This window comes from Equus asinus, chromosome 20, assembly GCF_041296235.1.
Source record: "Equus asinus isolate D_3611 breed Donkey chromosome 20, EquAss-T2T_v2, whole genome shotgun sequence".
NCBI classification, from domain to species: domain Eukaryota; kingdom Metazoa; phylum Chordata; class Mammalia; order Perissodactyla; family Equidae; genus Equus; species Equus asinus.
In genome coordinates this window covers 67,156,660-67,183,897 of record NC_091809.1, presented here as the reverse complement: position 1 = coordinate 67,183,897, position 27,238 = coordinate 67,156,660, and the positions used below count along the sequence as shown (strand labels likewise).

The window sequence follows — 27,238 nt, the reverse complement described above, 5'->3', positions numbered from 1 at the left end:
CTAATGAAACACTTTCTCGGGGACTCAGACTGAAGTTATACCACTGCTTCTTAATCTGTTAAAGATTATTTATTCTCAGTCACTCAGGTATGAAGTAAATATTTACTAAGCGCTTATTACGCACCAATGTCTATTATGCTTGCTGGAGATAGTCGCCGTCATGGAGTTTACAACTAAGGGGAAAACGGATTAATTATGTAGTATCATTTTAAGTAGGGATAAGCACAATAATTTTCCTCAAACTACGCCCTTACTTTACAAATCTTCAGACATGTTGTTTCTACTCTAGGTGTAAGCCCTCAGATCTCAGCATTCTCAGAGGGACTCTCATCACTAAGATCCAGGGCCCATTTATTTCCTATCTCTACCTCTTCTCGGCCTTCTTCAGCTTGCCTTCCTCCACTTTCAAGCAAGTTAACTTTTAAAACGCAGACACCCTGGACCAGCCTCTCTAGCTCTCTGCACCCGCCCCTCGCTCCCACCGCCGGCCACGCCTCCTACAGGCCGGGAAGTTTTTCGCGACGGTGAGCTGGGAGTCACCGGAAGGGCTCGCCCGGAAGCCCGGGACGCCGGCGCCTGCCAGTTTCGTTCCAGAAGACAGCCAGCCGAGAGGGTTGGGTCGGGTACGGGGTGTGTGTATATCTCCTGCGGTGCATTCTGGGAAAGTCGCTGCGGCCTCCGCCTTGGTTCTGGCCGAAAAGCCGCGTAGGTTTCCTGACAGTCCTCAGCGGCGCCTCTGCCTCCTCCCTGGGTTTTCTGTTCGCGCGGGCGTCCTCCCGCCGCTTGTCGACGCCGCCAGCATGTCTGGGGTGCGCGCTGTGCGGATCAGCATCGAGTCGGCCTGCGAGAAGCAGGTCCAGGAGGTGGGCCTGGATGGCACGGAGACGTACCTGCAGCCGCTGTCCATGTCGCAGAATCTGGCGCGTCTGGCCCAGCGGATCGACTTCAGCCAGGGGTCGGGTTCCGAGGAGGAGGAGGCGGCGGGGCCCGAGGGCGACGCGCAGGACTGGGCGGGCGCCGGGTCCAGCGCGGACCAGGACGACGAGGAAGGTAAGGCCGTGTCTGCTGCTCGAGTCCGCGGGGCGGGTGTGGGGGTGCCGCGCCCGCCCGGGTCCTGTCATTCGCCCTCCCGCGCTAGGTGAGATGCTGAGCGTGGGAGTACTGTGAAATACGCCCGCGCGGAACAGCAACTGTGCTCGTCGTCGTTTTTTGTTTTATGCTGGACGTATAGGGGACCGCCTGACTCAATACTCCTTATCCTTCTGCAAGTTTTCCTGAGTGGGAGCGTTGGAGACACGGTCACTGGTGAAGTGTTTAAATAAGTTTTTAATAGAGCGTCTGTAACGTGGAACATTCTGTTTAAGAGCCCTGTAATTCGCATCGCCGCTTACCTCTTACTAGCCTGTGATCTTGGGCGAGTTGCTTGCTTCCCTTAGCAATGTGGCTGATAGTAACACCCACTGAAAAGAGATCTTTTTTGAGTGGAGTGTGAGATAAGGTCTGAGATAGATGAGGTAGGCTGGAGCCAAATCATGTAGAGCCATTAGGCCAGGATAAGCATTTGGCTTTTATTAGAAGGACAACTGAAAGCTTTTGAAAGATTTTAAGTAGACAGATTTAAAAGATTACTCTGAATGCTATGTAGTAAACGAATTATAGGGAAAACAAAACGGGAAAGAGGGAGGCTAGTTAGAGAATTGTAGGAAAAGTATGAGTGGTTTTTGGATTCTCATTCTTGTCAAGGATAAAAAATACAATTGTTGATTTAGTTGTGTGCGCCAAACTCTGTGTAAATGGGAATTTAAAGATGTCATTTCAGGGGCCGGCCCGGTGGTGCACTGGTTAAGTTCACATGTTCCGCTTCTCGGAGGCCCGGGGTTCGCCGTTCGGATCCCCGGTGCGGACATGGCACCGCTTGGCAAAAGCCATACAGTGATAGGCGTGCCACGTACAAAATAGAGGAAGATGAGCATGGACGTTAGCTCAGGGCCAGTCTTCCTCAGCAAAAAAAAGAGGAAGATTGGCAGTAGTTAGCTCAGGGCTAATCTTCCTCAAAAAAAAAAAAGATGTTTCAAGCCAGTGATGGTAGGACAGTTAGGGGTCCGTTTGGGAATAAAAGGTAAATACTACCTCATGCCATACACAAAAATTATTTCCACAAGGATTGAAATGCAAATGAAGAGAATAAAGCAATATTGGAAGGAAGTTATAATCCTATAACCTTAGGAGTAGGAGAGACCTTAAGCAACATAAACAAAAGTTATAAAGGAAAGGATAGATATATTCATCACATAAAATTTAAAGATAATAATGGAAAGATGCCATAAAAAGTAAAAAGATAAATGACAGACTGGGTAAAGAATTTGCAACCCCTATAACACACAAGTGCTTGATATCCCCTGTATTCCAAGAATCGCTTCAAACTGAAAAGAAAAAAACAACCCATTGGAAAAATGGGCCGAAGATAGAAACAGTCATCTCTCGGAGGAAAGACTTCAGATCCCCCTAGTAGGGAGAGGCAAATGAAAACATCGTTAAGATACTATTTTCATGCATAAGAGTAGCAGAAATTTAAGAGATTGTTAATATCCACTGTCGGGAGCGTGAATTGGTGGAACCTTTTTGAAAGACAGTTTGGCAGTTTAGTATGTGTCACAATTTTTAAATGTGTCTCTCTTTTGACCCATTAATATCATGGCTAAGAATTTCACCTCCGGGAAAGGTTCTACATGTACACAGATGTGTGTTCCAGATGCTGACCGCTGCTAGCACTGTTGGAACCAATCTACATGTCCGTTAAATAGGAGTGCTTAAACTGTTGGACATTCACGCTCCAGAATATCATACACTGTTCAGGAATGAAGTAGATCTGTAATTGCTGACGTGCAAGTGTCTCTAGGACATATTAAGTGGGGGGAAAAGCAAGTATTGGAAAATGGGAGTATATGTATGTAAATGCGTAGGAAAACATTTGGAACGGTACTTCCCACCTGTTAAAAGTGATAACCTCTCAGGAGGGGAGAGAATTAAGGGTAGAGAATGAAGGAAAACTTTCACTTTTTACTCTGTAACTCTCTATTGTTTGAACTCTATATAGTGAGAATGTGTTTGTGAAATTTAATTCAAAAAATAAATTTAAAAAAATTAAGAGGTTGGAAGATACGTTAATAGTGTTTACTATCTGAGTGTTGCCATTATAGGTCATTTTTATTTTTGTACTTTTCTGTATTTTGGAAACTCTCTACAATTATTCAAGTTTTAAAAGCTAGAAGAAAAAAGCTTGTTAAAAAGACTTGCATAAATTTAAAAAGATGTTTGAATGCCTATCATGTTGTAATGTTGGATTTAACCTACAGAAGTTAGCTATCATATTTGTTTTTCCATTGTAGGAATGCTAACTTAAATGTTAAAGATTCAAGAAAGGGTGGAGAGCATGGAATAAAAGAGGGAACAATTTGAAATAAAATTCATTATTTTTTCTTTTAGTGCTTTTAAACCTCTAAATGAGCTTTCTGTCTTCTATTCAGTGTAACTAATACATTTGTATTTCTTTTTCTTTCTCGTTTCAGGGTTGGTAAAATTTCAGCCTTCCCTTTGGCCCTGGGACTCAGTGAGGAACAATTTGAGAAGTGCCCTGACAGAGATGTGCGTTCTCTATGATGTTCTCAGTATTGTTAGGGACAAAAAATTTATGACTCTTGATCCCGTCTCTCAGGATGCAGTTCCCCCAAAACAGGTATTTTTGGGCTTTATTTGAATGATGATACCATTTTATTAAGTCTCAGGACCATTTTTTAGATTGTGTCCCTATTATTCCATTTCCTTTGATGCAAAATTAAGTCCAGATGGAGATTTAAAAACTAACTGGGTCAAAACAAATGCATAAAACTGTATCTCCTTCATCTGTTATTTTATTAATATACCTGTGACTCTCAGAAAAGTTAAGTTTCATTAATAATGTAATACTTTAAAGAGCCTGGATCCTTGATCTGTAATATATTACACAAAAATGTGATGGTAAAATGGCTTTGGAGTCAGACAGACCTGAGTTTAAATCCTGCCTCTGCCCTCACTAGCCCTGTGACCTCAAACAAGTTATTTTCTCTCTCGAAGTCTCAGTTTTCCCCCTCAAACTCCCTTTGCCCCCCTTTTAGGGCCAGCTTAGAAAAGTTAGAAAAGCCAAATTACAGAGGATATTGAAAGCTAGGTAGAATTGTTGAGATTTGATGAAGAGTATATGTAATTTCTGAACATGAGAAGATGAAAGGGAGGCAGCAGAAGGATGGATTGGTGAATGAAGAATCTGAAATCAGGGAGGCCACTTAGTATGGCCTTAAGAACAACAAGCATCAGGACCAAGACCAAGTTAGCGGCATGGAGAGGAAATAATTGTTGTAAGAACCCTATTAATTGAATATAATTGCTCACATGATAATAGTTTCAGAATCTAGAAGCATTGTGCTGGAAGACTTCTTAGAGATCGTTAAGCCGGCTTCCTTCATTTTACAGAGAGAAACACTAAAGCCCAGAGCCATCTGTGATGTGTTCAGATTGCAGTAAAGCCAGTGGTTAGAGAGCCAAGATGAGAACTCTGGCTCCTCACTGATAGCCCCCTGCCTTTCTTACCATTCTGTGCTTTTCCCAGAGAGGAGTCTCCAGGAATTTCTTGAGCTCTGCAAGAACTTAGAATTAGGTTCCCTAATATGATCAAAAGATTATTGTGACATTTTTTGAAATTTCATGATTTTGACTCTTATACAACCAGAAAACTTTCTTTCATTAAACCTGGCTCTTTGGAAATATGTGTGGTTAATAAATATACAAATTGGTGGTGATTATGGATATTGATGTATGTATATATAATACATAGATTTTGATTTCTCATCAGTTTTCCAAAAATTAGCATTCAGTGAAGTACTTTTAATATTAATGCCACATGGCTTCAGTGTTAATTCCAAAGGCACTTTGGTAGCTTGCTGTAACACAGGATAATTTTACAGCTATACTCATTGGAGTCATTCATTTATTCATTAAATCAAATATGATGTGCCAGGCATTGTTCTAGGGTCTGTGGATATAGTGATTTCTGCCATCATGAAGGTTACATTCAAGCAGAGATTATAGACTTTAATCAGAAGTGTATTGAGTGCCACAAAAGAGTGAATATACACATGGGTGGGAAGTGGGGACTGGTGGTACATAAGAGGGTGACCTAACCCACGCTGGCCAGAGTTGATGCAGTGGTAAGTTCTGATCTATAGTCCACTGTAGTGTGTGTGGTTTAACATCTTAACCAAAGAAATAGTTTAACGTTATTATTTTTAGAAAAAACATTATTATGTGTACTTTTTCTCCCTTCTCTTTGCATTTCGTTAATTTCTAAATTTTCTCTTGAATAATAAGTATTTTATTATTGAGAAAATGTATAATTTTAAAATCACTTAAAAATAGTACAGAAGTGTACTTTTGAATTATTTTTGATAGAATCCTCAGACATTGCAGTTGATATCTAAAAAGAAGTCACTTGCGGGAGCAGCACAGATCCTATTGAAGGGGGCAGAAAGACTGACTAAATCAGTGACTGAAAACCAAGAAAATAAGCTACAAAGAGACTTCAACTCTGAGCTTTTGAGATTAAGGCAACACTGGAAACTTAGAAAAGTTGGAGATAAAATTCTTGGAGATCTCAGCTACAGAAGTGCAGGTATAGATTATTGTTAAGAACTATGCTTTTAAACTGGAGTTTGTCAAAAAACTATACAGGGTTGAGTGTAATGTTACATGTTCTATAATCTGTTGTTTCTCAGTTACATGCTACATTTTGAAATTTTAGTTTCTGTACACGTAATGCTGAAGAAGCTGAAATTACTCTTGTCATAGCCTTATATATATATATATGAGTATTTTAGATTCAATTTGAAAACCTTTTAGGTACGTTTAAAAGAAAGTTCAGAGACAGGGTTTATGTGCTAACGCACCCTGACCACAATTGACATTTTAGTCAGAAAGCAGGAGGTAGGGCTAGACTCTTCAATCAGAAGCTTACCTGTAACCCTTAAAAACTGGGCATAAAAGGAGAAAAGAGACATTTCTATTCTTCCTTATTCTTTTTTTCTCCTTTTAGTCTGCTGAGCTGTTTTCACATCCTGGGTGAAGAGAGGATGGTGAAAATACTTTGCCTTTCTCTTCCCCATTCAACCAAGGCTGCACACTAACTTAAGGAATGTATTTTCTTGGAGTATACCAAAGTTTGATCTTGAATTCATATCATTTGGTATAAATTCTTTGTCGCATTGAGCTGTAATAGCAGGTTCTAGGGTAGTCATGGTGATGTCTTTATATGAGCTGCTCAGATGTATTTAGAGGAACTATCTGGTAGGAGTTTATAAGATTCACAGATCAATGGGATAAAGGCTTTGAAAGCCAAGGGATAAAGCGAGGAGGCCTGGCTGTGATCATGAGATAGCAATAGTAGAGTGATATTTCAGAAGGATTCATTTGCCAGAGCAAGCCATCCTCATCCTGAAAGTAAAGGAAGGTGAGTTGAGGTGGTTTGGTCAAGTACTGGGGGGCCTCCGTGCCTCAGCATTGATGAGAATTGGGAAATTTTAAATTCTGGAGGTAAAATCCCCTTACAAAGATGAATTCAAGATGACAGAGACATTTTTACATTTTAATAGGTGGTCTGTAGAAGCAGTACTTTCTGGCTCTGGACGTTATAAGTTCTTGCCAACAAATAATTATGTACAAGTACTTTACCTAATTTCTTTCCATGGGACAGTCACCCACAGTTATACAGTCATGCGCTGCATTACGTTTTGGTCAACAGCAGACTGCGTATATGATGGTGGTCCCATAAGACTAGTACCTTATAGCCTAGGTGTGTAGTGGGCTATACCATCTAGGTTTGTGTACGTACACTCTATGATATGCGAACAATGATGACATCGCCTAACGACACATTCTCTGGATGTATTCCCATTGTTAAGTGATGCATGACTGGACAAGGATTTGATTATATTTCTGTTTTTTGGTTTTTTGGGTTTTTTTGGTGAGTAGGTTGGCCCTGAGCTAACATCTGTTGCCAGTCTTCCTCTTTTTTTCCTCCCTCCCCAAAGCCCCAGTACATAGTTGTGTATCCTAGTTGTGGGTCCTTCTAGTTCTTCTATGTGGGATGCTGCCACAGCATGGCCTAATGAGCAGTGCTAGGTCCACGCTCAGGATCCGAACAAGTGAACCCCAGGCCACCAAAGCGGAGCATGGAAACTTAACCACTCAGTCATGGGCTTGGCCCCTAGATTCTGTTTTTAATTACAAAAAGATCTTGAACATCTTCTCTTGTTACAAAACAGCAGTTACATTTAAGTGCCCATTCCTCATATAATTCAGCAGCCCAGAACAACTTCCCCAAACTTCTGCACTACACAAAAAGATATCACATAAAAATTTAGGAACTGCTTGAAAAAGAGGTAGTGTATGTTCTGTCCTTTTGTTCTTCTCTTGCTGGATTCAGAACACTTCAGTTTAAACCTTATTACAGATGCTGAGCTCCAGAAGTATTTAATCTCCAAGGTTTAAATCTGAGGAAATATTTTCCGGAAGTACATTCATTTTATCGAAACTCCATTGGAATAAAACAGTTTGGATGGCCCATGGAGTTCCTTTATAATAGTGGTACCATTAGACTAAGCAGTGTTATTTTTTTAAGGTAAATAAGTCTTTTCTCCTGCCTTCTCTCTACCCTTTGCCCACGACCCCTTCCCCTTTCCTCTGAACACATGTGTTTGTTGGGAACTTAATTTATGATTCAATGATGTGGATGTGAGTTATTATATTTTTAATAATGTACTTAATGTGTTAACTTTTTAATTTTCCTATTTTTTTTAAGTAGCCTTTATTTTATTTTTTTATTTATTTTTCCTTCTCCTCCCCAAAGCCCCCCAGCACATAGCTGTATATTTTAGCTGTGGGTCCTTCTAGTTGTGGCATGTGGGACGCCACCTCAGCATGGCTTGATGAGCGGTGCTAGGTTCACGTCCAGGATTGGAACCAGTGAAACTCTGGTCTGCCAAAGCATAGCACATGAACTTAACCATTCGGCCACAGGGCTGGCCCCTAATTTTCCTATTTTTAATACTCCATTAGGATCTCTGTTTCCCCATCACGGTACATTTGAGGTAATAAAGAATACAGATATCGATCTGGATAAGAAGATACCTGAAGATTACTGTCCCCTTGATGTTCAAATTCCTAGTGATTTAGAAGGGTCTGCATATATCAAGGTATTTGTCAGTGTATTTTTCAAGTAATTTCTTACTAATAGCCCAGAAGCTAATTTGCTAACTTTTTTCTTTCATGTTTTTATTGTCACATAGGTTTCAATTCAAAAACAGGCTCCAGACATAGGTGATCTCGGCACAGTTAACCTCTTCAAACGACCTTTGCCCAAATCCAAACCAGGTGTAGTTATGTTCCATCCTCTAACGTCTAGTCTTACCTAAGCTTACATTTACAAATAAACTGAAGATAAATATAAATAGGAAAAATAGGTACTTTGGAGTAAGAACAATTGGAAATGTACTGTTTAGAATTTGTTAATTAAGCATTAGTGAATAGCTGTAGAATCTTTTTTTTAAAGATTGAGCTTACTTACCAGTTTTTTCTGTGTAAAAGAATTTTTATGTTTTGGAAAGGATATGCTGTAATACAGTGTTTTCTGAACTTTTGTCGTATGTATTCAGATCACCATTAAGCTAGTTAATACATAATATCATCAGGTAATTAATACATATTTATGTCCACTGTCTTTCAGGTTCCCCACATTGGCAGACGAAATTAGAAGCAGCACAAAACGTTCTCTTGTGTAAAGAAATTTTTGCACAGCTCTCTCGGGAAGCTGTTCAATTTAAATCACAGATCCCTCACATTGTGGTGAAAAACCAGATTATCTCTCAGCCCTTTCCAAGTAAGAGCAGCCAACCCTTTGAGATTTATAAACAGGACTTTGTGGTTTGGGGAACAGGATAAACTGGGTAGCTGTTAGGGTGTGTTGGAGGAACAGGCAGAGCAGAGAGGTAGTGCGCTGTCCGTAGCGGCAGCCTGTACAGCAGGCAACACAGACTACGCTGCTAACTCTAGGTCCTGAATAGTGTAACTCCTGGATTTTAAACAGTCTATGTTAAAAATTCGCAGTAGCAAGGCCATTATTCAGCAACAGTTGCTTTCGGGTGTCTATGCTACCACCATTGTGGAGGATTTTTCAAGGATCTTGCCTTATTGTTTAAATGAGATATCAATTAGAAAATGCTTAATTTATTAAATACCCATATATTCCTAAATTTTTGGAAGTTGAATTTTAATTATATTATTCAGAAGCAGTTAGACTTCCCTGGAGATCAATTTGTAGTTAGCTGTGCACTTGTTTTCTACATAAATTCTGAGGAGTATCTTCATAGATGTTGTCAAGGGATTGGGTTTTTGGAGTGAAAAATTCCGTCCTCGTTCTCATGGGAGCAGGGAAGAGTGTCTGTCTTGTAGTCAGTAAGACCAGATACTAACTTTCTGTGTTTTCCTTAAAAAAGGTATTTGTTTTAAATTTGAAGGCAAGAAGGAAGAAATTAATTAATATATCGTTTCTGTTCACCTCAAGGTCAGCAGCCACATCGTAGGTCAACAGAATTTGAATTGTTAAAGTACATGGTAGTTTATTATATTCATGAACAGTCTTTTTGGTGCAAAATGTTAATCATGAACCCCCTTCTTCAAGTTTAGAATGTATCTTTTGAGAATGGGCTATGACTATGCTTTATGTGTTTCTGCCTTTCCATATTTTAGGTTATTTATGTCTGTGCTACTTATTTTTATAAATAGGCTTGCAGTTATCTATTTCTTTGTGCCATTCTTCAAATGATAAGAAATCCCAAAAATCTGCTACTGAGAAGCAAAGTCCAGAGGACCATCTTTATGTCCTAGAGCATAACTTGCATCTATTAATGAGAGAGGTAAGCATACCCTGGGCAGTGAATATGCACAAGCTCCCATCTGCTGAGTCCTCATTATTCTCATAGCAGTGACATTCACTATCTGTGATGGGAAAGATCCTTGTTGTATGCTGGGGGGATACAGACATAATCAGAATACAACCTCTGTTCCCATGCAGAGCTTCTAGTGGTAGAAATAGACCAGAAGGTTTTTGGGATTTTTTTTGTATTTCTTAGGGAAACTTTTTATCTTTTGATGAGGAAGATTGACCCTGAGCTAACATCTGTACCAGTCTTCCTCCACTTTATATGTGGGTCACCACCACATCATGGCTTGGTGAGTGGTGAAGGTCTGTGCCCAGGATCCAAACCTATGAACCCAGGCCACCAAAGCAGAGCACACCAAACTTAACCACTATGCCACTGGTCCCAGCCCCTAGAAGTTTTATAGAGAGAATAAGAAACACGTGGTAAGGGTGCAGACGGATTCTGATTGGGTGTTCAGGGGAAATGTCTTGCCAGAGCCTGTGAACAGGATGGCTATTTTGGGACTAGTCTATTTACAGGTCATCTAGAACTGTGTTTCCAGAGTGCTGGTTCACAGTTGAGGCTAATTTCAAAAGAATCCCCTGGGAAACTTAATATATTCCAGCCTCCCCTGCCTCACCCCCAAATCTGGTTCAGTCTTTTGAAGATTCTTTACTTGGTTCTGATAGGCTTCCAGGCTTGGGAACCCCTAATCTAGGACATAATGGAATAACTATGTACTGATTGCATATGTTCTGTCAATGAGACTTACTGAAGAATATTTGTTTTTGTTCTTTAAAATAAAAATGACAGCTTGAAAAGGACCCTTCTCTTAACAAACTCGCATTATGCATGGCCTAGTAGATATTGACGTTTATCTGTGTGCCAGGATTGCCTTTATATTGGTTCACGTCCATTGCTTTTGTTTCCAAAATGTGAGCCATGCTTTGAGTGAACATTGTGTAGTATTTCACGTGTGGGTATCGGTCATTTAAAAATGGCTGTTCTTGTTACAGTTTCATAAACAGACCTTGAGTTCCATCACGATGCCTCATCCAGCAAGTGCACCTTTCGGCCACAAGAGAATGAGACTTTCAGGTCCTCAAGCTTTTGATAAAAATGAAATTAATTCATTACAGTCCAGTGAAGGGCTTCTGGAAAAAATAATTAAACAGGCAAAGCATATTTTTCTGAGGAGCAGGTAATGATGAACAAAGTTACTGGTTTTTTAGAAACTGCATTCCTGTTTCCTTTATTAGTTATCTCCTAGACATTATTTTTGGCATGCTTTAACCCTTTTTTCCAGGGAGAGGAAGGTGGCTGCAGTGTCAGAATTTATGGTCGTAGACAGTCTTGTCAAGTTCTGGAAGACTTAGACCCCTGGCCCATGTAACTTCAGATAGTGTTTGTAACACTGGCACTGAAACTTTGAAAGACAACTGACTTGGAATGTCCCGTACAATACCATACTTTCTTCTGGAAGCTGTCCCTGAGATACTTATTGCTGAACTGATGTAAATCTTTTTTTGAAGCTTTCTATGTTTTTTGGTTGTCACACATTTTAGGACTTTGGAAGGCACTTTCCCGTATGTTGACTTACTTAATCCTTATTCTCTGGGGTAGATAGCATTAACCCATTTTTACTGATGAGAAAATTGAGGCTTAGAGAAGTTATGCATCATGCTCAAGGTGACAGAGCTAAAAAGTAGCAGTCAGGATTTATGCCAGGTCTGTGTAACTCCAAAGCTCCTTTTCTTTCTTCCATACGCATTGTTTACAAAAGAACTTGGCATGATTGGGCCTAAATAAATGTATCTTTTTCAAGTGGTAAAGGATGGTCTCCTGTTTTATTTTTGGTACTTAGTGAAGAAGCCTGTTTTCACTTCATTCGTAATTGTGCCTTGGTAGGTAGTACTCCAGACTTTCAGGCCTGGGCACGCTGTTGTTCTGTACATGATACTTTATTTTTGATTTTCAGCTTTTTCCTGTTAATACAGTCATGGTTTTATTAGCACATTATCTTGTCGTCTTAGAATTGAAACTTTTAGTAAAATTAATTAGGCAGACATGTTAGAGAAGACAGCATGATTCAGTGAAAGGTGTAAGGAATTGAGGGTAAAAGATGAGTTCAAGCCAGGGCTCAGCCACTTGCCAAGTCACTTTGGGCGGGTGACTTACTCCCGACGGCCCCGTCTGTTCCTCGCTCAGCTGGAGATAAGGAGTCTGGGCTTAGGAGCAAAGTAAAGAATGTGTGCGGAAGTTCCTTACAAACAACGAAAATATTATAGACAGTAGGTTACTGTTGTTACTTTCCTTTTGTACATTTCAATTATAAAAGCTGTTAATTTGAGTCTATTGTTAATCTTGCAAATTTGTGATTAAGCATAAAGTTAAATATTCCTTGAAATAAATGAGGGGCATGGATATAGCTATCTTGAGAACCATTACAAATTTCAGAGTAGTAGTTATAATCTTGGAAGCAGCAAAGCTTTCAAAAATGTCCCCTTTTTTCCCTTAGGTATAGAAATCACGTTCCAATGTATCAAGCCCATCTGTGTAACACCATATCCAGTGAGACGTACTGTTAACGTGCTCATATATTTTGATATATGTGTGTCAGGGTGTGTGTATCTTTTTTAAAAACAAATCTGGGATCATTAAATTTTATACACCTGCCTTCAAAGATATTTTGATAGCTATGTAATATCCTATTATATGAATATTCCATGATTTCTTTTACCAAGTCTCAATTATTAGATATTTTAAATTTCTAGTTTGTTGATAATTGTAATGCTGAGATGAACATTCTCACATGTTTATCTGCTGTCGGAATTTTTGAGACACTGTCAGGAATCACAGAAAAAGAATAGAGAAAGTTAAGTATGGATTGAAAGAAACCAATACTCGAGCAGAAGCAGGGTCAAAGAGCAAATTCCAAGCCCATTTATGTAACAGCCCTTGTCCTTCCTTACCGGCGAGTCATTTCCTCCCATTTCCTCCTGGCTTTGCCTTCTCTTTCCAATAAAGTGCTAGAGTCGGCCCCTTAGAAACTGAGGACCTCCAGCAGTTTGGTTAGCTTCCATGGTTTAAGCTTTGTTCTAGGCGGTGGCTGATGATTAGCATATATAAAATATAAAGGAAAGGTTACTGGCTCTGGAGTTAGGTTCCCAGGTGCTGTACCCCAGCTTACAGCTCTATAACACTAAACATTGCTCAACTGCTTTTTTCTCTTCTGGAAAATGGAGATAATAATGGTACCTACTTCACAGGGTTGTTAGTAAGATAAATGATGTAATTCAGGAAAGCACTTGCTACAATATTTGGTACATAATTAGCACTGATGAATCTTATTTCTCACTTATCATGTTTATCTTTCTTGGAGTATAAGGTTTTAATTGTACAGAAAGTCTCTCCAGCTTCTCTCTTTTTTTCCCTCCTTTTTTTAATTGAAGTATAGGTGACATACAATATCCTATTAGTTTCAGCTATACATTATAGTGATTTGACATTCTAGCTTCTCTTGAGAATGATAATTCCATTACAGTAATGGGCCTCAGCTATGGGTGTGTCCCAAGTCATTGGTTCCCAGGGATCAACTATTGATATTTATGAATGATTTATATTCTTTATAGAGCTGAGGTTATTACCCTAGAAGTGTCCTTCTCGCCTGTGTTCTCATAAGATTTCCTGAGTGGGCGAAAACAAATGGAGTTAAAAGAGAATAAAGCTGTGCATGAGAGTGTGCTGTAACAGGAAGCTGAGAACCAGCACATCAGAGCAACTTGAAGGAGGGTCTGAGAACTACATCTGACCTTGCTTGAAAATCTTTGCTTTTCAAATGGTGGTATTTCCAAAAAGTAGTCATCTGATTTTCAAATATCCATAAAATTGACGTGATTTATAATCTTATTATTTTATATGGTGACTTTCTAAAAATTTTCATTTCTTTCCTTTAAAAGAACTGCTGCAACCATTGACAGCTTAGCAAGTCGCATTGAGGATCCTCAGATACAGGCTCATTGGTCAAATATTAATGACGTTTATGAATCTAGTGTGAAAGTTTTAATCACATCACAGGGTTATGAACAAATATGCAAGTAAGTGTCAAAAAAAGTTACTCATTTAATATATTAAGCTGTTTTTTATGTATTGAGATTTTGGGTTTTTGCTAGGATGGCGTAACATTCCAGTAAATTATATCAACTGTAGAGTTTTTGTAAGAATTAGAGGTAAAAATGTCTAAAATAGTCTCTATTAGGTAAATGTCACATTTTTAAGCTATGGTGGCAAATGAACCTCAGCATTGAGCAGAAAGCTGCCATGCCTCCTGAGACTGTGTTCTGCTTCCATTCTTGCCGTTGAGGCTGTGCTGAGTCTAAGACATTTGAACGGAGTGGGGTCATTTATATTAGAGCCTATACTCTCCATATGGTGCCTAAAACAGCCTCGGTGTTTTGTTTTTTTTTTTCAAAAACATATGCGTTTATTTTAAATTCAAAAAAATTCTTATGTATTATTACTTGTCCTTTTAAATTTTTTAAATTATTTTATTGAGGTCATAATAGATTATAACATTGTGAAGTTTCATTTGTACGTTATTATTTGTCAGTCACCATATATATGTGTCCCTTGACCCCAACCCCCTTCCCCTCTGGTAACCACTAATCTGTTCTCTTTTTCCACGTGTTAGTTTATCTTCCACATATGAGTAAAATCATGCGCTGTTTGTCTTTCTCTGTCTGACTTATTTTGCTGCTGCTTTATCCAGTCATCAGTCGATGGGCACTTGGGTTGCTCCACATCTTGGCTGTTGTGAATAATGCTGCAGTGAACATAGAGGTGCATAAGTCTCTTTGAATTGTTGATTTCAAGTTCTTTGGATAAATACCGGGAGTGGGATAGCTGGGTCATATACTATTTCTGTTTTTAAATTTTTGAGAAATCTCCATACTCTTTTCCATAGTTGTTGCACCAGTGTGCATTCCCACCAGCAGTGTATGAGGGTTCCCTTTTCTCCATATCCTCTCCAACATTTGATATTTTTTGTCTTGGCGATCACAGCCATTCTAATGGTGTAAGGTGATATCTTAGTGTAGTTTTGATCTCCCTTGCCCTAATAATCAGTGATGTTAAACAACTTTTCATGTGCCTGTTGGCTATCTATCTATCTTCTTTCAAAAATGTCTGTTCGTATCCTCTGCCCATTTTTTGGTCAGTTTGTTTTTTTGTTGTTGAGATGTGTGAGTTCTTTATATATTTTGGAGATTAACCCCTTGTCAGATATATGATTTGCAAATATTTTCTCCATGTTGGTGGGTTGTCTTTTCATTTTGATCCTGGTTTACTTTGCCTTGCAGAAGCTCTTTAGTCTGATGATGTCCCACTTGTTTATTTTTTCTTTTGTTTCCCTTGACCGAGTAGTCATGGTATTTGAAAAGATCCTTTTAAGACCAATGTTAAAAAGTGTACTGCCTATATTTTCTTCTAGGAGTTTTATGGTTTCACGTCTTACCTACAAGTCTTTAATCCATTGTCAGTTAAGTTTTCTGTATGATGTAAGATAATGGTCTGCTTTCATTCTTTTGCATGTGGCTGTCCAGGTTTCCCAACACCATTTGTTGAAGAGACTTTCCTTTCTCCATTCTATGTTCTTAGCTCCTTTGTCAAAGATTAGCTGTCCATAGATGTGTGGTTTTATTTCTGGGCTTTCAGTTCTGTTCCATTGATCTGTGTGTCTGTTTTTGTACCAGTACTGTACTGTTTTGGTTACTATAGTGTTGTAGTATATTTTGAAGTCAGAGATTGTGATACCTCCAGCTGTGTTTTTTTTTTTTTCTCAGGATTGCTTTAGCTGTTCAGGGTCTTTTGTTACCCCATATGAATTTTAGGATTCTTTGGTCTATTTCTGTGAAGAATGTCATTGGGATTCTTAGTGGGATTGCATTGAATCTGTAGATTGCTTGGGTAGTATGGACATTTTAACTATGTTTATTCTTCCAATCCATGTGCATGGAATCACTTTCCATTTCTTTGTCATCATTGATTTCTTTCAATAATGTCTTATAGTTTTCATTGTATAGGTCTTTCACCTGTTTGGTTAAATTTATTCCTAGGTATTTTATCCTTTTTGTTGCAGTTGTATATGGGATTGTATTCTTGAGTTCTCTTTCTGTTAATTCGTTATTAGAGTATAGAAATGCAACTGATTTTTGTAAGTTGATTTTGTATCCTGCAACTTTGCTGTAGTTGTTAATTATTTCTAATAGCTTTCTGATGGATTCTTTAAAGTTTTTTATATATAAAATCATGTCGTCTGCAAACAGTGGGATACCTTTTATTTGTTTTTCTTGCCTAATTGTTCTGGCCAGAACCCCCAGTACTGTGTTGAATGAGTGGCAAGAGTGGGCACCCTTGTCTTGTTCCTGTTCTCAGAGGGATGGCTTTCAGTTTTTCCCCATTGAGTACAATGTTGGCTCCGGGTTTGTCATATATGGCCATTATTATGTTGAGGTACTTTCCTTCTATACCCATTTTATTGAAAGTTTTTATCATAAATGGATGTTGGATCCTGTCAAATGCTTTCTCAGTATCTGTTGAGCTGATCATGTGATTTTTATTCCTCATTTTGTTAATGTGGTGTATCACATTGATTGATTTGCAGATGTTAAACCATCCCTACATCCTTGGTATAAGTCCCACTTGATCATGCTGTATGATTCTTTTAACATATTGCTATATTTGATTTTCCAATATTTTGTTCAGGATTTTTACATCTATGTTCATCAGTGATATTCACCTGTAGTTTTCCTTCTTTGTGTTGTGCTTGTCTGGCTTTGTGATCAGGGTGATGTTGGCCTCATAGAATATGTTAGGAAGTGCTCCGTATTCTTCAATTTTTTGGAATAGTTTGAGTAGGAAAGGTGCTAAATCTTTGAATGTTTTGTAGAATTCTCCGGAGAAGCCATCTGGTCCTGGACTTTTATTTTTGAGGAGGCTTTTTTTTTCTGAGGAAGATTGTCACTGAGCTAACATCTGTGCCAATCTTTCTCTATTTTATGTGAGATGCTGCCACAGCATGGCATGATGAGAGGTGGTAGGTCTGCGCCCTGGCTCCAAACCTGCGATTCCTGGGCTCCTGAAGCGGAGCATACAAACTTAACCACTATGTCATGGGGCCGGCCTTTTCCAGGGTTTTAATTACTTTTTCAGTTTCTTTACTTGTGGTTGGTCTATTCAAATTCTCTGTTTCTTCTTGGTTCAGTTTTCGGAGGTTGTATGAGTTAAAGAATTTATCCCTTTCTTCTGGATTGTCCAATTTGTTGGCATATAGTTTTTCATAGTATTCTCTTATAATCCTTCGTATTTCTGTGGTATCCATTGTAATTTCTCCTCTTTCATTTCAATTTTATTTATTTGAGACTTCTCTCTTTTTTGCTTAGTGAATCTGGCTAAAGTTTTGTCAATTTTTCTTCTCAAAGATCCTTTCTACTGTTTTTTGGTTTCAATTTTTATTTATTTGTACTCCAATTTTTATTATTTCCCTCCTTCTGCTGACTTTGGGCTTTGTTTGTTCTTCTTTTTCTAGTTCTCTTAGGTGTAGTTTAAGATTACTTATTTGGGATTTTTCTCATTTGTTAAGGTGGGCCTGGATTGCTATCAGTTTCCCTCTTAGAACCACTTTTGCTGCATCCCATGTGAGTTGGTATGGTATATTTTCATTTTCATTTGTCTCCAGATGTTTTTTGATTTCTTTAGTTTCTTCATTCGTCCATTGGTTGTTCAGTAGCATGTTGTTTAGTCTCCACATATTTGTCACTTTCCTAGCTTTTTTCTTGTAGTTGATTTCTAGTTTCATAGCATTATGGTCAGAAAAGAGGCTTGGTATGATTTCAGTCTTCTTAAAATTTATTGAGGTTTGCCTTGTTTCCCAACATATGGTCTATCTTTGAGAATGTTCCATGTGCACTTGAGAAGAATGTGTATTCTGCTGATTTTTGATGGAGTGTTCTGTATATTTCTATTAAGTCCATCTGGTCTAGTTTTTCATTTAATTCCACTGTTTCCTTTTGACTTTCTGTCTAGATGATCTGTCTGTTGTTGTAAGTGGGTATTGAGGTCCCCTACTGTTACTGTATTTCTGTTAATTTCTCCTTTTAGGTCTGTTAATAGTTGTTTTATGTACTTTGGTGCTCCTGAATTAGGTGCACATATATTTATAAGTGTATGTCCTCTTGGTGGAATGTCCCTTTTATCATTATATACTACCCCTCTTTGTCTCTCATTGCCTTTTTGATCTTGAAGTCTGCTTTGTCTCATATACATATGGCAACACCTGCCTTCTTTTGTTTAACATTGGCTTGGAGCATCATCTTCCATCCCTTCACCCTGATCCTATGTTTGTCTTTAGAGGTGAGATGTGTTTCCTGGAAGCAGCATATTGTTGGGTCTTGTTTTTTAATCCATTGAGCCACTCTGTCTTTTAACTGGAAAATTCAATCCATCTACATTTAGAGTGATTATTGATATATAAGGTCTTAATACTGCCATTTTATCACTCGTTTTCTGGTTGTCCTGTATTTCCCTTGTTTCCTGTGCTGTGTATCTCCGACTGCCAGTTCAGTTTGGTGTTTCCCTATGATGGTTTTCTCAGTTTTCTCTATATTTTACATTTGTGTCTCTGTTCTGATTTTTTGTTTAGTGGTTACTGTGAGGTTTATATAAAAGACATCATAGATGAGATGGTCTGTTTTCTGATAGCCTCTTATTTCCTTAGTGTAAGTAGGTTCTGTCTCATTGCTCTTCCCTGTTTAAGTTATTGGTGTTACAGACTTACTCGATTTTGTGTTGGGAGTTTGCAATTTAAATGAAGTGATTGTAGTTATTTTTGATGAATTCCTTCCTGTTTTCTTTAATGTTATAATTGTTTGCTAACCTGTTCTGATAGAGAGCAGCAATTTTCTGATTTTGTCTACCTGTTTATTTCCTTTGAAACTTCTTTCTTCTTTTTTTTTCAGGTATGAGGGCCTTCTTGATCATATCTTTGGGGGGGGGGTGGCTTGTGGCAATGAACTCTCTCAGCTTTTGTTTATCTGGGAAAGTTTTTATTTCTCCATCATATCTGAAGGATAATTCAGATCATATCCAAGGCTGGGTAGAGTATTCTTGGCTGAAAGTTTTTGTCTGTCAGAATTTTTTAATGTATCATTCCACTCTCTCCTAGCCCGTAAGGTTTCTGCTTAGAAATCCACTGAAAGCCTAATAAGGATTCCTTTGTAGGTTATTTCTTCTGCCTTGCTGTCCATAATATTTTTTCTCTGTTATTTATTTTTGCCAGTTTTACTAATATATGCTTGGAGGTCTTTTTACATTGATGTAATTAGGAGTTCTATTAGCTTTGTTTACATGTAATTCCAGCTCCTTCCCCAGGTTTGGGTTGTTCTCAGCTATGATTTCTTTGAACAAGCTCTCCGCTGCTTTCTCCCTCTGAAATACCTATAATCTTTATGTTGCATTTCCTTATTGAGTCAGATGTTTCTTGGAGAATTTCTTGTTTCTTTTTAGTCTTAGTTTTCTCTCCTCCTCCGTCTACAGCATTTCTGTATTTCTGTCCTCTAAACTACTGACTCTGTCCTCCACAATATCAGATCTGTTTTTTAAAGACTCCAGATTTTTCTTTTCTTTTTTATTTTTGAGGAAGATTAGCCCTGAGCTAACTGCTGCCAATCCTCCTCTTTTTGCTGAGGAAGACTGGCCCTGAGCTAACATCCATGCCCATCTTCCTCTACTTATATGTGGGACGCCTACCACAGCATGGCTTGCCAAGCGGTGCCATGTCTGCACCCGGGATCAAAGCTGGCACACCCCGGGCCACTGAGAAGCAGAACATGCGCACTTAAGCGCTGTGCCACTGGGCTGGCCCCTAAGATTTTTCTTTCTCTTTCATTGTTTTTTTCATCTCCAACATTTCTGATTGGTTTTTTCTTTTATAGTTTCAATCTCTTTTTTGAAGAATTCCTTCTGTTCATTAATTTTATTCCTGAAATCATTGAACTGTCTTTCTGAGTTTTCCTGTAACTCTCTGAGTTTCTTTATGATAACTATTTTGAATTCTGTCATTTAGATTGTAGATTTCTGTGCCTTCAGGATTGATTTCTAGGTACTTGTCATTTTCCTTCTGGTCTGGAGTTTTAATATACCTTTTCATGCTATCTGATGGAGTGGACTTCTTCCATAGCATAATGGTAGTATGTGGCCACAGATTCCACCTGCCACCACTGGGGGAGGCAGGAGCTGTGTTTTCTGACCCTTCTGTGACCCCTGGCAGATGTGCCTGTCTCTTGGAAGCTGTGCCGACAGGGCTCATCTGCATTTGTCCACTGGTTGCTACTCCTCTACACATGTATGTGGAGGTGCTCTGGCAGGGATCCCCTGTTCTGGCTGACCAGCTGAGCTGGTGCACCAGGCAGGATGGGGAGGATGGACGCTTTCTTTTGCGTGCACGCACACCCCTGGCTCTGCACTCACTGTCTGTCCGCTTGGGCTGCTCGGGTTGGTGTGGACACCCCCACAATTGATTACCTGCCTCTGTGTGGAGCATTCCCACAGGCTGGGTGGCAACTCTGAGAATGCAGGTGTTTTCACAGAGGGCTGCCTTTCTTCCCTTCTCCTCTCAGTTTTATGCACTGGCTGCCACACGAGGTCTCACACCCTAGATCGCTGCTGCTTGGGAGGGAGAGGAGGTCTCCTTACATCCTTCCACTGCCTCCCAGGGGAGGGGTCCAGCTCTCCCACCTTCAGATATATGGCTGTTTGGATCTCTCAGGCATCTGTTGTATTGTGTGAATGTCCTCTGTTGGTTTATGAATGTCCTTTTTTTTGTATCTTAGGTGGGAGAGACTAAGGGGAGAGCAATCACAATTACAAATTAATATATGAAGAAGAGATTGGTGGTTGCCAGAGGTGGGGCTGGGTGAAATGTGTGAAAGTGTTCAAGGTACAAACTTCCAGTTATAAGTAAGTGCTGGGGAAGTAATGTACAGCATGATGACTATTGGTTAATAATACTCTATTGTAGATTTGAAAGTTTCTAAAAGAGTAGATCTTAGAAGTTCTCATCACAAGGGAAAAAAAGGGTAGTATGTCTGGTGATGAATGTAAACTAATTGGAGTGACTTGGGAGTGTAGTGGGAGAGTCAGTGTTGAATATAGATGAAACAAGTTTGGTGTGAGTTTTTAACTGTTAGGCTGTGTAATGGGGTCATCAGCTTTCGTTGTACTCCACTTTTGTTTGCGTTTAAAATTTCCCGTAATAAAAAGTTAAGAGAGTGAGCACAAAGGAGATGGGAACAGAAGTTACCAGCATTGAGTTGTTTGCATCTAGAACTAAGACCAACCAATTTATTGGATTATGGAGTTATGGTTACAGAACTCAGTGTAAATGTTCTAAACTTCTGTGAAGAAAGGTTAGAGATGATGTAGTCTTGATAGAGTCAGGAGGGAAGAGGAAGTAGAAAGAAGTAGTAGAATGCCCTTCCTCATCTTTTGTAGCTGGGGCATCTTATGCTGTTTAAAGTTGGAAGTAATTCTATTTCTTAGAACGCCCCAGAAGCAAGCCTTGAAAACTCTTTCTTACATATCCTTCTAGGAAAATCTATACATTTACAAGCATATATATCTTACCTGCACCCTGCCTCCTTTACACAATATTGCATGCTTTTAAAAAATGAATTATAGTTTATATAACATAAAATTCACCATTTTAAAGTTTACAGTTTAGTGGTTTCTAGTATATTCCCTATGTTGTATAACTATCATGGCTATCTAATTCCAGAACATTTCCATCACCCAAAAAGAAATCCTGTACCCATTAGCAATCATTCCCAATTTGTGTGCTTTTGTTACTTGGTAGTATTGTATTGGTGAATAAGCATTCCTTATCAGCACATACAGATCTACTTCATTCTTTTTTACAGCTTTATTGTGTTCCATTGTATGTACCGAGACTTTTAATCAGCCTTCTATTGATGAACATTTTAGTTGGATGCCAGCAAAATAATTTGTACAAGTGCAAGTATATCTACAGGATAAAGTCCTACAAGTGTAATTACTGGGTCAAAAAATAAGGACATTTAAATTTTTGATTAATGTTACCAGATTGCTTTCCAAAGTAGTTGCCACAACTCTGCTGTGACAAGAATTCCTCTTCCCTCTTACCCTTGTTTTAAAGAAGAATTTTAAAAATTTGATTAAAATTATAAGTTTCTTTCTTTCTTTTTTTTTTGGTGAGGAAGATTGTCCCTGAGCTAACATTGGTGCCCATCTTCCTCTATTTTGGATGTGGGATGCCTGCTACAGCATGGCTTCACAAGCAGGGCATAGCTCTGTACCCAGGATCTGAACTGGCGAACCCCTGGCCGCCAAAGTGGAATGTATGAACTTAACTGCTGCACCACCGGGCCGGCCCCAAGTTTTTTCCTTTAAGCCTTCTGAATTTGTGTTTTTCTTTGAAAGAAATATGTAAACTTTAATTCATCAAAATTACAATTTTATGCAGACAATTGCCAAAGTGTTTTATTCCTAAATATTTACTGTAAAGTTAGAAAAAATGTGGAAAGATATAATGCTATTTTTTTTTTTGCATTTGTTCATCTAGATTATTTGATTTGGGGGATTTTGTGTTTCTGGTACGTGTCATATGCTAAAAATTTGTAAATTGGTTTGAAACACTGTCATGATCTGCATGTTATTCGTTGGCTATTTTACAAGTTTGTTTGACCTACGTCAAGTTTAAATAGAGTGTACATACCCTGACTTGTTTGCTGATTATTTCAGGAAAGGGTGAAAAGATAACAAAACTTTGCATTTCTGTGTGAAAAGGGAACTCTCTAGCTCTGGTCCCTTAGTAACTGGGTGAGGAAAGATGCCATCTGTGTAGTATACTAGGTGACATTGCTTATGACAAAAATGATCCCAAATTAGTAAAATGGATCTAGACTGGGAGGAATTATAAATACCTGACAGGGATACCTTTGTGCTTTCCTAGATAGGGGGACTTCTAAAACTGGGCAGTGTCTCTTTTGGGGACCCTGGAAACCACACCTCTAGAGTTGTTAAAAGAGCATGCGGCTCCTGTGAGGAATGCAGTTTCTAAGTCAAGCCGTCCCACACATACCCCCTGTGGATCTCCTCTCACTGCACTGCTGCTGTGTAGACAGCTGCATGTCCTGCTGCAAGGACTGCCATAGAAGAGGAGCACATGGTGTTGGCTGTCTGGCAGGCTGTAGCTCCTCTGCTATGTCCTTCTGAGGAGACTGGTGCCCGGTGTGGCCTGTGGTAGTCTGGTGGAAGTCTGACGGTTTAGCTGAACCTAAGAAAATCCTACTCCATCATGGGTGTTGGTGTAGGTTATTAAAACTCTCTGTTACCTTCTTTTTCTTTGATATTAAGTTTTAATGTTTGTGGCATCGTATAAGGTAATTTTGAACATTTCTGATTTTAAGTATGTTTGTCTGTAAAGGTCCATTCAGCTGCAGTTGAATATCGGAGTTGAGCAGATTCGAGTTGTACACAGAGATGGAAGAGTAATTACACTGTCCCATCAGGAGCAGGAGCTCCAGGATTTCCTGCTGTCTCAGGTAATAGTTGCAGACCACAAGTCCTGAGTCCCTTCCTCTCATGACCATTAAGAAGTAAAATATAGTAAATTATAAAAAGAAACCATTTTTTCTGCCATCTTATTTATTTTCCAGTACACATTTTGCAATCTCTTGGTTAATTGAAAATGTCAATAAAGTATCCTAGATTTGTTTCCACTTAGTTTAAGATGAGGGACCAGTTCTGAGACTAGAAAACTTTTTTTATTTCTCGTTTTGCCAATGTTTACAACCCCTCCAGGACCACACGAAAGTGGACAAGTATTAACCCAAGAAAGCCAGAGAAAGGGAGATCAGATACAAAACTGTAGTGACCATTCTCCATAGTAAATGGAATATTTTCATCTTAAGCCCTAAGAAAAAGTTTCTCCTGTTAAGGGCAGAATGGAAAGTGCTGGGTTCTGGTCCCACTCCACCCCAAACTTGCTTTGTGACATGGGACAAATTTCTGCACCTGTCTTTCCTCATCTGTAAAGTAAGAACAGTATTTTTCCTGCCTTCTTCATGGAGTTGTGATGATCCACTGAAATACTGAGTTATGGGAGAAAGGGGAGGTTTTGAAATGCTAGTGTATCTTTCACATAAAACATATATTTATATTTTACATAAAATTAACAAAAAAATACTGACAGTCTCCATCCTACAGGCGATAATCTTTTATACTGACCTGCTTTGATGCCAGGTAAATAAAACGCATTTGTGAGGTATAGCACCTCTTGGTTGATTACACCTAAAATGGCTTTGGTCGACTTAAGGACACACACAAACACACACTGTATTGGAAAGCAATTGAGTAGCTCCAGAATTGACGGGAAGTCTAGAGAACAAGGCTTGCAGACGGATGGGGATAAAAGGAAGTGAGATGGTGAGAACCACAACCAGGGGGATGTCACTGTTGCCATCCTGGCACTGCTGCCTTCACTCTGAATTGCCCCTGGGTGTTAGTCAGGGTCTTAACATGAAGTAGTGGCATATGCAGGATAATTTCAGGAGGGTCTCTTTACAAAAGTGTGGGTGTAGCAGAACCATCAGGGAAAGTGTGGTAACCTGCTGATACTAGTAACCAGGTCTGAGGGGTTTAGTAGTCAGCAGTCCAAAGCCAAAGGGATATGGGTAGGGACAGATTGTAGGTTACCTAAAGGGGAGAGTCACATAGAACAGGCCACCTTGAGAAGACCAGCAGCCTTTTATCAGGGATACAACCAGCCTAGATAACCTCACAGGGAGGGTACCAGGGGAATAAATGCCCTGACCTCACTCTCCTCCTTGCTGTCCTACTGGCCCCGGTGGCATGGCTCCCATTACCTGGGTGGCTCCCATTATCTGAACCCAACCTGAAGCCGGAGGACATAGAAAGCTGTTAGTGTAACTATACGGATCAACCTGCCAGGGCAGAGTAGGGTGGAGGGTGGATTTGAAGGGGTCACTGGAAGATACTCAGCACACCGTGCTGCTTTTAATGTTGTTCCACATTCACTGATCCAGGTGGGAGTTTCCATTTGGCCAAGTTTAGGTCATATGCCCGTGCTCAAGCTGCCAGTGGACAGGGAGAGCATGGGACTATTTTAGCCTCTGTAGTGGAAGGTGGGGTCCTGCTCCCCACCCCCCCCCCCGGCAGTATTCACACAGGGGAGGGGTCCTCAAATGTAAGATGGGGTTCCTGTGCCAGGCAGTGAAAAACCCAACGAAAGTTTACTTTACATTCATGATGTCAAGTCACTGCAAAGTAAAAGTCCATGCTGATTGTCAGCAAAGTTTCCTTTTCCATTCACAGATGTCACAGCATCAGGTGCATGCGGTTCAGCAGCTAGCCAAGGTTATGGGCTGGCAAGTACTTAGCTTCAGTAATCATGTGGGACTTGGGCCCATAGAGAGCATTGGCAATGCCTCTGCCATAACTGTGGCCTCCCCGAATGGTGACTACGCTATTTCAGGTAATACTTTCTGCTTCTTTGAATGTGAAGAGAGCTTTGGGAGTTTGGCCTTAACATGTAGCTTTAATAGTTCCGTATACCTAAGAGTAATTTATCTCTACAATAAGTGAGTTCATGTAGTAGGTATGCTGAGCATTTATCTGACCATGGCGGTTATTCAGAGCAACAGAGTATTACCTCTTTCTAGTATTTATAACAAATGTTTTGCTTAGCAACATATTTTCCTAGGAGATCATCTGAACACTGCCATCAGCATTGTTCTTCCTGCAGATCAGAACATTTAAGGGATATGTGCTTTTAAAAAAGTGCTGCTGCAAATAGGCAAGAATATTACCTGATCCTAAAGATGGCAAAGGAATGGAGCTGCGAGGAAAGGTGTCTTATGAAGCACCTGCTATGAACAGGGCACTTTAATAGGCAGTTACACATATTATCTAGTTAAAAATTATATTTGGAGTGCTTATGGTTTTAGTATGGTCTTTTCTAATATCTGCTCTAAATATTTTAAAAATTGGGTAATTAGAAATTGTTCCCCACAGGATCACAGCTTGTGAATGTGTAGGCTTGGTCATTGCCATGTCTTAACTGATAAGAATTTCAAAATACACTTTTCTCCTATCCTGAGTAATAAAGCCTTATTGAGCCCTGCAGTTCTTAATGCAGAATAACCTTTCCTTCATCCCTCTCAATCCTGATCTGAACATTTGAGTTTCATTGGACGGTAGGTGTACATTAACCAACTCAGTGAATGACTGGGTTATCAAATAATGTTTTAGAAAAACTAAATTGGTGATTTTCTGAAAATATATAGGACATTTGCCTTTCCTAAGCCAGAATTCATCTTGCCTCATTTTTATAGCACAAACAGAAATTCATGAATATTTGTACCAGCCTAGAATATGTAATTTTTTTTTTTTTTTTTTTAGCATATTGTAACTGAAAAGCAGTTTTAAACAAAAACTTTCAAGTTAGTAGACTGAGAAGGTTTTTGTATTCATGGTAGAATGAAGTGGGATCTACCCTTGTTTCCTAGTTTGGAAAATGAGTGTGTTGATATTTTGGTTTTGTTCCACAGTTCGTAATGGCCCTGAAAGTGGCAGCAAGATTATGGTTCAGTTTCCCCGTAACCAATGTAAAGACCTTCCAAAAAGTGACGTTTTACAAGATAGCAAATGGAATCATCTTCGTGGACCATTCAGAGAGGTTCAGTGGAATAAAATGGAAGGTCGAAACTTTGTTTATAAAATGGAGCTGCTTATGTCTGCACTTAGCCCTTGTCTGCTATGATTTTTTCCAGAACAGTTTTCAGAATTTTTTTTCCAGTGAAGTTTCCAGAAACTTTGATTTGAGATGTCTGCAGATCAACTATAAGCACAAGGAAAAGAAATCTTCCAAAGGAGTATTGTTTTAAAAAAATAATAATTAGCAAGTGTTTACCAAGCATTTTGAAACCTTTCGCTTTATAAGTGACAAGTGCTTTGAAATGCGGTTTACATACAGTTATAGGGTATACATATGGAGAGATGTAAAATAATACTTTTTTTTATGCAGTTAACTTGAAATGTTACTAACTTACGGGTTTGAATTTGCTTTTTAAAATATTCCTTCGATGTTGACATCAAATAAAGCATATGGTTAAAAATTC

General features: G+C 39.2%; 1 protein-coding gene across 2 annotated transcripts; it reads left to right on the top strand.

Moving 5' to 3' along the window:
* The first annotated feature begins 61 nt into the window (after positions 1-61).
* Positions 62-27,238, top strand: MED17 (mediator complex subunit 17). Of its 2 annotated transcripts, XM_014835412.3 has the most exons (12): positions 62-1,050; positions 3,570-3,736; positions 5,485-5,704; positions 8,146-8,282; positions 8,376-8,460; positions 8,813-8,965; positions 9,871-10,001; positions 11,024-11,208; positions 13,967-14,104; positions 23,524-23,641; positions 25,434-25,593; positions 26,669-27,238. In XM_014835412.3, exons 1-12 carry the CDS (start codon positions 801-803, stop codon positions 26,878-26,880), a joined length of 1,956 nt encoding a protein of 651 aa, XP_014690898.1. In that variant the 5' UTR covers positions 62-800; the 3' UTR covers positions 26,881-27,238. The 2 variants fall into 2 exon arrangements, with proteins under 2 accessions (XP_014690898.1, XP_070346537.1); XM_070490436.1 differs by lacking the exons at positions 8,146-8,282; positions 8,376-8,460.